General features: G+C 47.8%; 1 protein-coding gene across 6 annotated transcripts in view; it reads right to left on the reverse strand.

Annotated features, from left to right (window-relative positions):
* The window catches only part of POLK (DNA polymerase kappa), a 1,714,815-nt gene that overhangs the window by 706,122 nt on the left and 992,989 nt on the right, over positions 1-15,704 (reverse strand). For all 6 annotated transcript variants that reach the window (XR_011280653.1, XM_069627465.1, XM_069627464.1 and 3 more), the window contains 2 exons: positions 6,994-7,144; positions 4,435-4,674 (listed from right to left, as the gene is read on the reverse strand). Coding sequence is in view for 5 of the 6 variants with exons in the window: in XM_069627465.1 (XP_069483566.1) it covers positions 4,435-4,674; positions 6,994-7,144 (391 nt within the window). In the remaining variant the exon portion in view is untranslated. The remainder of the gene's footprint in view (positions 1-4,434; positions 4,675-6,993; positions 7,145-15,704) is intronic.

Genomic DNA, 15,704 nt, shown 5'->3' on the forward strand with positions numbered 1-15,704 from the left:
CTGGAGTAAAAGCCCAAGCCTCGCTGGGTGGCTGGGACTTCCTCCACTGCTTCGCTCTCGACGAGCGAACGGAACTCTGCCAGAAGAGTTGCTGTCCCAACCTGTGGAAGTGAAGGGGAGGAGGGAGGAGGGTCTGGGATAGGGAGGCGGTACCCCATGGAGACTACGGAGAGGATCCAGGGGGTCTGCGAAATTCTGGCACCATAAATGTTCATGATGAGCAAGCCTGCCCCCCACTGGAGACTCGTGGACCCGGAGGGGTGTGTCATGCCTTCTTTCCATCTGAGGCTGTTGCGGGGGAGGGGGACTGGAAAAATCCCTTACTACCCCCCAATCCCCTCTTTTTGTTGTTTGTGCCAGTGCTGGGACGGCGATCGGTCAGGCTGCCTGGACCTCCAGTCTTGGAAGCCGCGGAAAACTCTGTATGTACGCCCCTTCTCAGAGTGCTTCTGTGACTGGGTGTACGGTTTGGCCGTGGTCTTTGTAAGGATGGATAAAGACTTGGCCGTTTGAGAGCTGTTTTTTTTTATCCAGCTCCTTGTCCATTGTGGAGTGGAAGAGGTCACTCCCTTTGAACAGAAGATCTAGGATGTGCTCCCCGACATCCGGATTGAATTTCGTAGCACAGAGCCAGGCCATTCTCCTCATGTCCGTGGCAAGACAGATGGCACGGCCAGAGGTGTCGATGTGGGCCACTGTGGACTCCATGATGTCCTGTGCCACGATCTTGGCCTCCGCCAATCCCACCTTGAATCATTATTGGCTCTGCACCGGAAGCTCTGGGAGAAAATCTGCAATTTCCCGCCAGGGCCTCTGGTTAACGGCTTCCAGCATGGCATCCGCATTGGCTTGACGAAGATGCAAGGACGCGTTGAAATAAAGCTTCTTCCCGTGCGCCTGCAAGATCTTCTCCTTCTTGCCTAGCAGTGCCGCAGAAAAGGAGGCTGAGGACTACTGAGGCTTGGAGTGTAGTGATGCTGCAGCGATTACTGAGGAGTGTGGCTGAGGATAGGCCGATAGCAAGAGTGTATTCCCCTCCATCTGCCTGTACTTGGCGTCCAGGCGTTTGTTCACCAGCTGGGCTGAGTGGGGCTTGAGCCAACCCTTCTTGGCCAGGGCAACTAACTCCTTCTGCATCGGGATCCCAGTTCTGGCAATGGGACGGAACATGAGGACCTCAGCGAGAACCTCTTCTGCAGGTTGCTCGACCTCAGGGTTTAGGTAGACCCAAATACTTTGCCAGCCCTGCCAGATGTTCATGGAAGGCCTTGGCTGAAAATGGCGTGTCCTCCTCCCTATCTTTGTCCACCTGCGGGTCCGGAGGATCCAGCACCGGGGGAGGGGACTAGGAGCCGAGGGCTGATGTGCGGGAACCGGAGCCAGAGGCTGTGGCGGAAGCTTTGACGGAATCGCCTGCCCAATCGGATGGGGGTCTGGAGCCAGTTGCTGAGGCATGACAGGGACCGGAGGAGCCTGCGCTGGGGCCTGCGGACCCGGTGGCCCAGGAGGGAGCAAGTCCCTGATGGCGTCCTGGAGGATGACTCCCATCTGGGGAAATTTCATGAGACCGAATAATTTCTCGAAGAACCTGTCCTCGCAGGCTGGATTGGTGTTAGGGGATATTGACGGGGTAGCGTGCGGCTGCTGGAGCCGTTGCGTGCCCTGGCCATATGGACGCAGCGGGAGCCTGCCTTGCGCGAAGGAAGGGTAAGCTGTAGGCCACATACCTGGTTGACACCAGTCCCACCTAGACACACAATCCTCCACCTGCCTTCCTTGGGGCGGCGTCGGCCGGATGTCTGGATCTTCTGGCGCGGCAGCCATTTTGTTGAGCTGCCTTCCACATACCTGCGTCGTGTTGCTTGGCTCACTTGCCCCTGCCCCGTCCAGGACTCTTGAGTGTGGATCATGGGGCCTACCCTGTTCCTCAGGCCGAGGCCTGGTTGGTGTTTTTTAGCCCTCTGCAGATCTGCCGGTAGAACTGCGTGAAGGTGCCCCCTCGGACATGATGCTGGTACAAGGGCGTAGCCCCTCGGGTGCAGACCCCGTAAAAGAACCTTCCGGTCCCTCAGCAACTTCACCGGGAGGATCTACAGATCCCTCGGCCTGACGGCCGGTAAATGATACAGCCTCTGTACTTGTGCTGGTACGAGGACCTGGGAGGTCCCTCCCGTGCAGGCGAGTCCTTGGGAAGAAGTCTCCCTTGCAGGGTGCACTTGAAAAGAGCAGCCCTACTTTGGGCTTGGATCGCTGATAGATGAAGTCCTTTAGGTCCTTTGGAGGCGATCTATGAATGAGCTCCCTCCACCTGGCAAGTCTGTTCTTCAGAGACCTCGAGGAAAGCGCGTTGCAGGCGGTACAAGCTTGCCAGCCGTGGTAAGGGCAAAGGCACCGTAGGCAGAGGGCATGGGTGTCTTTATTCGGGAAGAGCCCGTCGCAGGATGGACACATGCTGAACCCTGTAGAAGTCGACATGCGCACAGGAGGAGCGTGGTGCATGAGGACCGAGTACCTGAATGATAAAAAGAAAAAAAAAGACAAAGAGAAGAAGTATCTGTGCATGGAATTACATGGCCGAAGCCAAACCCAGGAGCACTGGTGAATTCGGCCCGTTCCCGTCGACGCGGAAAAGGGGACTGGGGTGTGGCGCCGGAGGGCGGAGTCAGGGCAGCGCATGCTCTCAGGGCCGCAACCCCACGCGCCTCTAAATTTAAAGGGGAAGAAGGTTTTTTTTTCTGCTTGAAAAGGTTCTGTCTCCCGTCCCTTGGAAGGGACGCCCATGTAGTATGAAAGAAAGGGGACGGGAGGTAAGAGTATTACTAATGTTCATTCCTCCCCGAGAGGATTCATAGTTGAATGAATGCCTGTTCCCAAAACACACTGATTGAGTTGGGGGGGGCAAGGGGTAGTGGGGGAAGGGGTTGCTGTTGTTTGATAAGACTATAAGAAAAACCGATGCTGTCATTGATTGTCTAAATGCAAATAGAAATAAAAGTTTTTTTTTTAAAACTACACATGCTGAGGGTTATGTGAGGCAAGAGTTTGAGAAAGGGCTGCTTCAAATAGACGGGATGCAGGCATCCATCTCACCTTACCTAGTATGTTCGTTGGCAGGTAGAGAGCCCCTCAAACTTCTTAGGTGCTGTACTCAGTTTCCAGCTAGGCATTTTGCCCATAAGGGCTGCGAAAAGTGTTTGCCAAGCGATTGACATGAGGCCCAGAATTCCTATCCTTAAATTACAAAGGGTGCCTTCTTCTAGCACACTCTCCTTTTTTTTCTTCTCTCTCTTTTCCCCCTAAATTTACTTGTAGCCTAAAAATGGCAAAACCGCATGGTTTATAGCCAGCTCAAATTGCAAACAAGCCAGAGGGTACATATGTAACATAAAAGCTATTCTGGACACAAGTCTAGAGCTTGTATTCAGCTATAACAGTGTACTCTATTTGTCTCAGAGAGACTTATTTGTTAATATACTGCAACATACATATCATAGTAGCGTCTACATTACTTATTTGTTACCTTGACCAAACCATATTCTGCCAATAAGTTGATATGGAACATCTGTAAATGCATTTGTTTGCATTGCACTGGTTAGCATCTACTCTTTTAAAGCCAATAAAAAAAATTAAAAACTCAGAATTTCTATATTGATGTCTAGATTTTACGAATATAGTTAACTCACAATCACAATCTTAAATTCTGACAAAACTTAAAGACAAATTACTTGGCTTCCGTCATTTTCTTTCTGATGGCTATTGCTCTGGCGAATTCCTCATCTCCAAACATCCCTTCATCAGCCAGCTGGGGGAGCCACACAGCTACCATGCCGGCATGAGCCCCCAGAAGCAAGGGCTTACCCGTACACACTCTGAGTTGCCGGCGCCACCTTTCCTGTTTCACCATGTTACGCTCTAAAAACTTCCTTTTTTTATTGTCTCACTCGCAAGACATGCATAATGTAAGTAACGATTTGCAATTCTAATGTTTGTGTTTCAAATGCAAATATGACATATACAGTATGCTGTTACTACTTCTGACAGGGTGAATGGATTTTCCCCATATGGATATTTCATGTAAATGTACCAACAACTCAGAACGAGCAACGATGGCTTGATATGTGGTGCATTAAAAACACGAAAACTGTGAAATTGCTCATAGAATGTTCCATCCAAGTGTGCACATTGTGGGTTTGGTTTCATAATACTCCTAGCTGGACTGCAACCACATCTGCAACTGACTTCTGCAACTGACTGTGGACACCAGCATGTGCTTCCGCAAAATATTTCAAGGGTCAATCAAGTATGTTTAAAGCAAGAGGGCACGGTGACCTCTCGTGTAAACAACCCTTTCACTGAACTCGTTTCTGCCAAGAAAGCAGCCTGTTCAAGAGAACAGGCTGTGCTGTGGAGCATGTATTGTTCGTGAGAGCGTACCTGCGCTTGCCGTCAGCGTGGTCTTCTGCTCGATCCTGAAGCGCATTTCTTTCACAGCCTCTTCCACTGAAGTTCCAAATATCACTGTGTTCTTTGTGGTCAGAGTGTCACCGAGGGGATCACTAGAGGGAGTGCTACCATCTAGGGATGGAGAAGAGCTGTCTTCAAAAAGCAATGGGGAGGTGGAAAGGGGGTCTTCGTTACCCTCTAGCACCTCCTGCATGCTTACTCCAGCTTTGCCTGAAATCAAAGTAACAGAAATCAGAGTTAACTCTAGCCTATTTGCATTAGTGTCTGCTACATAAATGCTTTCTGATAAAAAAAAATATGGCAAAGGCTCAATAGTTGCCAACTGGCCCTAGATTATTTGTCCAGTCATGGCTTTATAAGTTACATGCTGGGACGTGTAGTGTTGCTCTTCAAATTAAAGATATGGTCCTACACTTCATCATATGGTTCAAATGGGAAAAAAATGCAGATTTGCTAACAATATGGAGACTACTGGCATAACCAGCTGCCAGCATACATCTAAAAACATTTTGTGGGTTGGAGAAGGAATATCCAGGGTTCTCATGGGTATATGCACCAGGGCAGATGTAGGGAACACATCTTCTCTATACTCCTCCTGCTTCACTTTTACAGCAGCCTTTGACACAGTCCACCACCCCTCTATTCTTCTAACCCTTTCCCACCTCAGTGTTTACAACAATGCACTTGCTTTAATTGCGTCCAACGCCTGTGACTAATCAATCTCCCTCTCATGGAGCATGAATACCTCGGACATAGAAATCCACAGAGCTCTGTTAAGGGCCTTTTGGCAATCTGATCTGCTCTTTAATTTCTCCTACCATGCATTAGATGATAATACTTAGATGGGCTTCTCTTTTCCCACCTATCGCTTCAACTTCTACTTCCAAATATCTAATTGTCTTTCGGCCATTCAATACTTGATGACGTCTGATAACTTTGCCAAGACCAAAATCATCTATAGCCCTGCTCATCATTCGCCACCCTTCCTTCTCTCCCCATGTCCTCCCCTTGACCTCCTAATACTGTTCCTGAAGGTCAGCGATCTCAACTCTACCGTTTCATCACCACAATTGTGAATGGTGGTGGATAGCTCAGGGGCAACACGTTTGTCTTGGAAGCAAGATAACGCGATGCAACAAAAGTTTAAATCCAGATCCCGTGCTTAGAAACCACTCGGTGGTATTAAGCATATTATAAATGAACAATAAAATGAATAAATGATGCTAAGCTTAACCTGATTAACACCAGAAAAATCTACCCCCTTCTTATGAACAACTCTACCAAAACCCTCATTGTCACCCTTATATTCAATTGAGTGGACTAATGCTGTAGCCTACTGTTGTGCCTTCCATTTTTCTCACTTGTTCCCTCATCACAATTTTCAACTTTGCAACACCTAGCTCTCCCTTCTCTTCCCCCACCACCACACACCACATTCATGCAAGCTAGCTCACTATGTAATAATGATACTTCTTCAAATTCCTTCTAATGATTAAATAGATCTGTGGTATATCCTTCACCTACCTGACTAACTGGATCACCCCCTAGACTCTTCACTTCAGTCCCTTCTCCATCTCACCTGCTTCTGGCTCCTTAATTCATGGTCCCCAACCACTGGACTGTCCTCCATCCGGACAATACAACTTGAACTACTATTCTGGCATTAAAACCTGCCCTTGAACTCCATGTCCTCTCGCTTAAAGGGTACAATTACCTTACTCACCACATTGTCCCTCCCGCTTGAATCCCTACTGTACATACTGTTCAATAAATGAGCTTTATTCTATCTATGTATATAATGTTAGTTGCTTATGCAGTCCTTCTATGTTGTCGACAATGTTCCCAGTATGATCAGCTCTACCCACGACCTAAATCACTATTTGCATACCATCACCTTCACTTTCACCTTTTCTAAAGCACTCTTACAGGGTATTGTTCTGCTCAGTGTTATCACCCTCATGTGCAAAATGCCTAAACAAAGAGCTCTCTGTCTGCAAATACATAATTGAAATCCCAGAATGCATCCCTTTCTCAATCGAGAAGAGCGCTAGGATGCACTTTACTGCCCAATGGCACTCCCACCACTCAGATTTTGCATCAAAGTCCTCCTGCAAGTTTACATGCATGTATGCATGCAGTTGTTTTTGTACGAATGTACCCTCAGGCAAAATGGCAACCACTAAGGGTGTTCTCTGTGTCACGGCCTATCCTTTGGACACCGTTAGGATGCTACTTAGGACATCGAGACCTGAAATAGTATGTTCCAAAATTAATTGAGGCATAAAACAAAATAACAGGAATGTGTATTATCATGTTCAAGTAACAACGTTGACTTGGAGCGCTACAAGATCCTGGTGATTCAGTGTTACACAAGATTTGGATTATTATCCTATTCACTTGGCCAAATACTTAAACATAATAGAGCCTACCTTGGGATACAATGATCATTCCTTTCATTTAAAAATCATAAGAAAAAGGCCATATTGCATTTGAAACATGAGGCATGATAACACTAATAAAAATACTTACTGGTCTCTTTTGCGTCTGTTCTAATAGAATGCCGTCTTTTATCTTCAGGCCAATTAATTCTTTCCTTCAAATGTTCCGTTAGATCCAAATATGCTTCATCCAGACTCATTGGCAAAAAATGTGGATCGTATTTGGCTAACACTTCTCTTACCTAAATAGATAAACATAATTAAAAATAAATGCTCTACCGGGCACAGGATGACAAATATTACATACCTGTAATCGTCTTTCTGATGCTTGTATCTGCTTAGATTCACATGCTTTGCATAGGCCGACATCTAGTGGTTGGTGCAGAGTATTACACAATTTGTTTTCAATTTCGAAAAGGGACATCAATGCAGCATGTCTGTAGTACTATCCCTATCATGGCGTGTGCTGTACCCATGATCCCTCAAGCCTCGAGGTTCTCAGATTGTCATTTTTCTGACCTGAGGTTGCATGAAGGGTATAGTAAAAAGTTGAATAAGATGAAGTGTGTTGGGAAACAGGATTTATTGTCTATGTTGCCTGTTCTCCCAATGAGGGGAGGATGGGTTGGCGCGCATGTGAATCTAAGCAGATACAAGCATCAAAAGGATGATTACAAGTATGTAATGTTTGTCTTCTGAGGCTTGCGACTCTGCTTAGAATCAGATGAATTGCATATAGTAGCATGCAGTACTAGGTGAAAGCGGTGGGTTGATAGAAGGAACAGAGGCAAATAAATGTTTAATACAGCCTGTCCCACTTCTGAATAATTTCTGGCTTGTGTCTCTACACAATAATGTTGCATGAAAGTTGTACTGAACTCTAAGTTGCTCCTCTGCAGACAGCCTCAAGTGATAAAATTGCAATAAATGACAACATGGCCCCTGTGGCACGTGTGGAGTGGTCCCTTGGTGTGAATGGTAGATCTTTGTTTGCTAATGTGTAACACTGCTGTATGCATTTAACAATCTACTGAGACAGGGTCTCCTTCTCTTCTGACTGACAGAGGCAAAAAGGTCTATCTTCGTGATGGAGCAGTTGTGTTTTGTTGAGGAACTACGTGACTGCTCTAAGCACATCTAGTGTGTGTAGAGGGCTTTCCCAGATTTTACAAGAAAGCAGGCAATTCAATGGACTGGTTAACATGGAATTTAGAAATGTACTTCGGTAAGAAGCATGGATGCGTTCTTAAGACCACCCTGTTTTTATGCATTGCGACAATGGATTCTGACACAGATAAAGCTTGAAGCACGCTTACCCTCCGAATAGACATAATTGCTACAAGGAAATGTGATGAATCAAAGGAAATTCGTCCCTTCTCACCCAAGGGGGACCCCCTCCCGACCCATGAGGCCCCCTTATCGCCCCATGAGGTTTGGGAGGTGAGCCCACTCTGCAACACCCACCCTAAGGGTCGAGGCAAGTGTGACCTCACCGGGAGAGATTCCTCCTTTGGGAATAAGGACTATCGTTCCTGTGAGGAACTGCCTAAAGGATAACCCAAAGTAGCCTACTTGAGACCATCAGACGCTCACACGAACATACAAAACAGAGACTTGCATGAAGTGAGAACTAACCCATGTTATTGTCAACAAGAAAGAGAGCATATCACTTTAAATAGAAGAACAAGTTACTTCTTACCTTGTAACGTTCTTTCGATGGGATGTTCCTCCGACGTATTCCTTATCTATGATATTTGTATCTCCAGCTTGCTGGCCTCGGAAATGTTTTTTTCCCAGTAGAGGGCGCTGTGCGTCAACGTCCGTCGAGTAGGTGCTCCTCGACGGCCACCGTATCGATGCCGAGGTCATCATGCCTATAAATGGCCACATATAAATGCCATATTACCCTTTAAGAATGAACAGAGTGTAACACAGCTTTGCCAAATCTAGTCTCTTGACTAGATGAGGAATCCAGGCTATAAAATTTGGTAAAGGTATGTGCGGACGACCATGTGGCAGCCGCACATATATCTCTAATTGGTACCCCTCTTTGAAGAGCTGAGGATGCTGCGATACCCCTGGTCGAATGAGCCCTTAGATTTTGAGGGGGCTCTTTCCCTGCCAGTTTGTAGCATTCCAGAATGGCTAAAATAATCCATCTGGAGATGGTTTGTTTGGTTATTGGTAATCCTAACTTATGTCCTGCGTAACCTACAAAGAGTTGGTCTGCTTGTCTAATTTTAGCAAGTCTACTGATATAAAAACTCAAGGCTCGCTTAGGGTCCAGCCTGTGTAGTCTCTCTTCCTCTTTCCCCGGATGGGGAGGAGGATAGAATGAAGGTAGAGTAATCTTCTGAGTAATGTGAAATTCCGAAACTACCTTTGGGAGGGAGTTAGGCTTCACCTGTAGCACTACTTTGTCCTTGTGAAAAGTTGTATGAGGAGGTTTACAAGACATGGCTTGTATCTCGCTAACCCTTCTAGCAGATGTTAATGCTACCAATAAAACAGTTTTGAGGATGAGAAACTTCAATGAACAAGAGTGGAGTGGTTCAAAAGGAGCACCCTTTAGGAAGTTTAAAACTAGATTTAAGTCCCATAAGGGAACTTCGAATGGTCTTGGAGGGTAAACGTTAGTTAGACCTTTAAGGTATTGTATTACAAATGGAATTTTTGAAATACGATGGCTCCTCTGCAGTGCGCTTAAAGATCGATAGCGCTGCGAGATAGCCCTTAATAGTGCCAATTTGAAGGCCCGAATTTGCCAAATAAAGTAAGAAGGATAACACCGCAGGTGTACCACATGAAAAGGGTTTGATATTCTTTTCTCTGCACCAGCTGCAAAATGTATTCCAACGGCAGCGGTATAGAGTCTTGGTTGCTGGTCTTCTGGCCGAAAGCAACACCTCCATGACGTCATCTGGAAGGTCCCAATCCTTGTACCTCAACCTTTCAGATACCAAGCGTGAAGGTTGAGGGTCTTGATGGCTGGATGGAGAACCTGACCTCCCTTCTGCGAGAGAAGATCCTCTCTGTACGGTAGACGAATTGGAGGACAGATGGACATATCCAGAAGGTCCGGGTACCACGTTCTCCTGGCCCAATCTGGGGCAATTAGGATCATGGTCTTCCGAAACCTTCTCAACCTCCTGATCATTTGAGGAATGACAGGGACCGGAGGAAACGCGTACAGAAGTGGGAATTCCCAGTCCACTACGAACGCTTCTCCTAGAGCTCCTCTCGGGGGAAATTCCCTTGAGCAAAATCTGTTGCACTTCCTGTTGATACTGGTGGCGAACGGATCCACTTGAGGGGTTCCCCAAAGGGCGAAGATCTCTTGAAGGACTTCCTGAGCTATCTCCCATTCGTGGGAGACTGTGTTCTGCCTGATCAGAGCGTCCGCTGTCAAGTTCTTCTCTCCGGCTAGGTGAATTGCCGATAGAGAGATTCCTTCCTGAATTGCCCAAAACCAGAGCTGCATCGCCTCTCTGCACAGTGGCAGTGACCCTACGCCTCCTCTTTTGTTGAGGTAGTGCATGGCCACTGTATTGTCCGTCATTATCAGGACGTTTCTCCCCCGTACAGACGGCAGAAAAGCCTTCAGTGCCAGTCTGATGGCTCTCAGCTCCAACAGGTTGATGTGTAGTCTGGACTCCGATGGAGACCAACTACCGCTGATGGTCAAGTCGTTGGCATGGGCTCCCCACCCCGTGAGTGAGGCGTCTGTGACTACTGTTATCTCCAGGCATGGTTGCCAAAACAGTTCTCCTTTCAGGATGTTCTCTGGAGAGGCCCACCATTGAAGGTTGTGGGCTACCTTGTCCGGAATCCGGAGGAGATCTGTCATCCTCCCTGAGAATTGTGACCACTGAGTCCTCAGTACACACTGAAGGGATCTCATTCTCAGGCGAGCCTCTGGCACAAGGAATATGCAGGATGCCATGAGGCCTAGCAACATCAAAAAGTCGTAGGCTGGGAGACGTTGGGCATTTTGAAACCTGGTGACCATCTGCAGAATATCTTGAGCCCTCACCTCTGGTGGCGAGGCTTTTCCCAGGGACGTGTCCAGGACTGCTTCAATGAACTGGAGTCTCTGTGATGGTATCATCTGTGACTTCTTTAAATTGAGGGAGAAGCCCAGCCTGTGAAGGGAGTGGCAGACATAATCTAGTTGGATCCAAGCTTGTTCCGAAGAAACTGCTCTGATCAACCAATCGTCCAGGTAGGGGTAGACGTGAATCCCTTCCCTCCTTAGACTTGCAGCCACAACCGACATTAGCTTGGTGAAGACCCTCGGGGCGGAGGTCAGCCCAAATGGCAGAACTCGAAATTGATAATGAGAGTTGCCAAATGCGAACCTCAGGTACTTCCTGTGCTTGGGACAGATAGGCACATGGAAGTAAGCATCCTGAAGGTCCAGCGATACAAACCAGTCCTGAAGCTGGAGGGCCTGAAGGATCTGAGAGAGAGTTACCATCTTGAACTTGTCCTTCCTGAGGAACTTGTTCAATTCTCGTAAGTCCAGGATGGGTCTCAGTCCTCCGTCTTTCTTTGGTATGAGAAAGTAGGGGGAGTACCAGCCCTTGTTCCTGTCCGCTACAGGTACCGGTTCTATGGCACCTTTCTCTAGCAGGTCTACAACTTCCTGCAAGAGGAGCGGATCCGGCACTTTCAGAGAGCTGTTCCCCGGTGGATGTCTCTGAGGGATGCGTAGAAAAGGCAGGCCTTGGGCAACTGTCTCCAATGCCCAAGCATCTGACGTAATAGCCTGCCATTCCGTCAGATGGTGAGTTAACCTGCCCCCTACAGGTGTCTTGTGATGGGAGACCTCAGAGTGGTTTGGGAGCGGCTGATGCAGTTGCAGAAGGTAAAGTGGCTCCTGCAGATGCGGCTTTCTTTCCTTTACCCCGTCCACCACGGGTAAATTTTCCTTGGCCTCTTTGAGACGGCCGTCCTCTGCCTCTTCAATATGAGGAATAATAGCGAAAGGACCTTCCTCTCCAAGAGGATCCTGAGGGACGAAAATTAGTTTGTCGGATTGCAGCTCCTAGTGACTTAGCTGCTGCTTTAGATGTTTGTAGTTTTTCCAAACTGTCATCCGCCTTTTTACCAAATAGGGAAGAACCGTCAAAGGGCATATTTAAAAGTCTGGCCTGTACGTCAGAAGCAAAACCGGACTTTCTCAACCACGCATGCCTGCGGATTGTGGTACTTGCCGCCATGGCCCTGCTGATACTGTCAGCAGAATCAATGCCAGTTTGAAGGGACTCACACATTGCATCTTTACCATCTCTGATGATATTTAAAAATGCGTCCCTTTCTTCTCCTTCCGGTATGCAGTCAGCCGCCGATGAAGCACACTCCCAAAGAGTGTGGCTGAACCTAGCAAGCGTACAAGTTGCATCAATAAATTTTAAAGCCATGCTACAGGCTGAGAAGACTTTCTTAGTCATGGCATCATATTTTTTATCATCCCTATCCCGAGGAGCAGTGGGGTAATCAGAAGTACTGCCTTATGAAGTTGCAACCTGGACCACAAGACTCTCTGGAGTAGGGTGCTTAGATAGGTATTCAGCGTCAGCAGCAGATACCCTATATTTCGCTGACAACTTCTTGTTAACCGCAGGGACAACTTCAGGAGTTTCCCAGTTAGTTAAAATCTTTCTTTGTAAAGCAGAATGAAAGGGAACCACAGGATCCTCCTGTGGACCTTTATCCAGAATATCTGTGAGGTCATCCTGTTGAAAAACAGGTGAAGGCGCAGACCAACCCATGAACTCCATAATTCTTGACATTAGGGTTCTATAAGGGGTATCAGCATGTTCCCCTGGGTCTGGTTTGACAAATTCCACTTCTGGGGAAATGTCTAGGCCACTTGCTTCCTGTAATGCATCCTGAAGGTCTTTCAACCTTCTTTCCTCAGAGGCAAAAGTCTCTGGTTCAGGTAATGTGGTCCTCTGCAGCCCAAAAGGCCTTTCTTGATCAGAATCTTCCCTTTCTTCAAAAATCTGGTCTGTGAAATGGTATAAAACCCATCTCTAAGGCAGAGGGAGCCATCATCAGTGGCCTTGAAAAGGTCGATGTCGTCGATGCTGATGTAAAAATCCTCGGAGGCGCCGACAAAGGCGTCGAGAAAACTGGAAGAGGCCTCGAAGAACTCGAGAGGATTGGAATCCTGCTCGAGCATGTCGACGACGTTCTCGACGTCGTGTCGGAGGCTCTCGGTGTAACCGTTGGCTGTGGAGTAGCCGTGGGTCTTTCTTTTATCGGCGTCGATGTCTGCGTCGACGCCGGCGTCGACTCGATCGACGGATGCGTCGAAGAAGCCTTCGATAACGGCGTCGATGGGGCCGATTTATGCTTCGAAGGGGCTTTCGACGATGGTGTCGAAGATGCTTTACTTCCCGATGGCTCATGGCGCTTTCCGGTCGACTCTTTCACCGGGTGCTTCGACTCGCGGCGTTTAGATTTTTTGGGCTTTTCACCCGGGGTAGCACCCTCAGCTGACTTCGAGGGGGACGAGGCCGCTTTCTCGAAGACGCTTAGCATCTTTTTTCTGAATTCCTCCCACTCAGCTTGAGAGCTGTGTTTTGTGGGGCAATTTACTCTTTCAGGGGAACTAGAAGACGACGATAAAGGGGATCTTCTTTGTCTTTTTTTCGAGTGTCTAGACCTCGACGAGTGGTGGGAGCCACTTCGAGACCTAGACCGAGAATGCTTTAGACGGTGAGGAGACGAATGTCTCGACTCTACCGCAGAAACTTTCGAGGAAGTTAAAATTGACTTACCTCTCTCGAGCTTCCCCTTACGCTCCTACAAGGCTTTCGCCGTCATGGATAGGCATTCCTCACACTCCGAACACTGGTGTTCGATTCCCAGACACCACAAACAGATCCTGTGAGGATCCGTCAACGACATTTTCTTCCCACAGTCTCGGCATTTTTTGAAACCGGACCGAGGAGTCGTCGGGTCTGAGGAGGAAGCCATCGAGTACGAGTCGGTTTTCTCGAGGAAATATGAATATATATCGACTGATGAACTGAGCAACGGTATTCCGAGGCACACGAAGCGCAGAAAAACGGAACTGAGCAACAGACGCTGCGCGTGGCCATTAATAGGCATGATGACGTCGGCGTCGATACGGTGGCCGTTGAGGAGCACCTATTTGACGGACGTCGACGCACAGCGCCCTCTACTGGGAAAAAATGCTTTCCGAGGCCAGCAAGCTGGAGATACAAATATCATAGATAAGGAATACGTCGGAGGACACAATCCCTTAGAAATCCCCATTTAACTCGGAAAAGACTGGATCCGAGAGAGACGCTGCAACAAGCGGAGGCAGAGAGACGCGAACATCAGCCAGGGCAATGTAACAGCTGAGAGGGGAGGAGACTCTGTATCCCGCGGAGCCCGCAAATTTGGAAACTGCTCGGGAGCCTAAAGCAAAGCACTAGACGCTCAGTGTCCTTTGAGAAGTTGAGAGGGAGAAGCTAATGGTGGTGATGTGTGTTAGGCAGAAACCTGTGCAGTTCCCTTAGGGACCACTGCAAAAAGTTTAAGACTACAGGTGTTGGCAGTAAACCCAATTGGTAGCAGTCTGTACAACCCAGATTTACCTGGTAGCTGTGGCTGAGCAGTCAGACCTCTCTCAAGAAGAGTTAGGCAGTATATAGAGTATACACATTAGGTACAAAAATACAGTAGCACAAGCAAACACTGACCAAAGCTTTGGTATAAAAGTATATAATTATTTATTTAAAAACACACTTGTAAAAATACACTGGCACTGATATGTCAAGCAAGTTCAAACACAGTCACTAGAAATATATACACCTCCTTGATTAATTATTTGACAAGTCTTAGGAAAAGAACACCACTTATTATCAACACAGAGGTGAGCGCTTAACCAAGATGGCACTCCAATAATCATTTAAAAAGGGAGAGGAAAGGCAGAAATAGTAAAGCACACAATACCAACACTTTTAACAGAAACACAGCAAGTTAAGAAAGGCAGAGTCTACTGTAGAGCAAAAAGTTCATAGGCCAGGCCCACACTTGGAGAGAGCAAGGCGGAATGTGCCCAAGATCACACAGTTGAAGTACACTTTAAAAGTCTTTGCAGATAGTTAAAAAAGGAGTTGGATCAGTTCAGAAAAGTTAGTTAACAGGTCCCAGGTCACCACAGGATAGAGAGTCAAGGATTTACCGGACACCTTGAACAGTCTGTTGCAAGGGAGACCAGGCGGGACACAGTACTTGAAATGGTGAGAAAGCTCCAGCGGGGGCAGTTGTTCCTGGCAGCGGGTGCAAGTCGGTACTCCGTCCAGGGGAAGAGAAGATCTCGACGTGGAGGAAAGCTGGAGGTCGTTGCACTGCCAGGGAAGAAACCAGCCGTGGAGTTTCCCGGTTAAGAGGTACTACCCTTTTATTTGCGTTAGTGGTGAAGCGTGGCTATCCGGCCGCCGGGGTGCTTGGTACGGGCGATTCGACCACGAGACGATCCAGGAAGGCGAAAAGAGGGCGAACTGGTTAACCCCACCAGCTCAAAGGAAGAAGACTCTCCACGAAGAAGATCTTCTCTGTCGTTGGGAAGTGGTGAGTCGGTTCAGCAGGGCTCCACCGGTGGTGTCATCGTTGCAGGGCGGCTCAGCTTCTCCCTCTTCGGATTCTTTAGGTCCTGTGGCGACTTCTGAAGTTCCAGTCCCCAAAGCCCTGCTTTTATGCAGAAAACCCCCATTCATCAGTCCTAGCTGTCACTCAAGCATGCTAAGTGGTGAGCCGGGTGGCTCACCACTGGGCCAA

The sequence above is a fragment of the Ambystoma mexicanum genome, chromosome 6p (genome assembly GCF_040938575.1).
Source record: "Ambystoma mexicanum isolate Mex_15411 chromosome 6p, UKY_AmexF1_1, whole genome shotgun sequence".
NCBI classification, from domain to species: Eukaryota; Metazoa; Chordata; class Amphibia; order Caudata; family Ambystomatidae; genus Ambystoma; species Ambystoma mexicanum.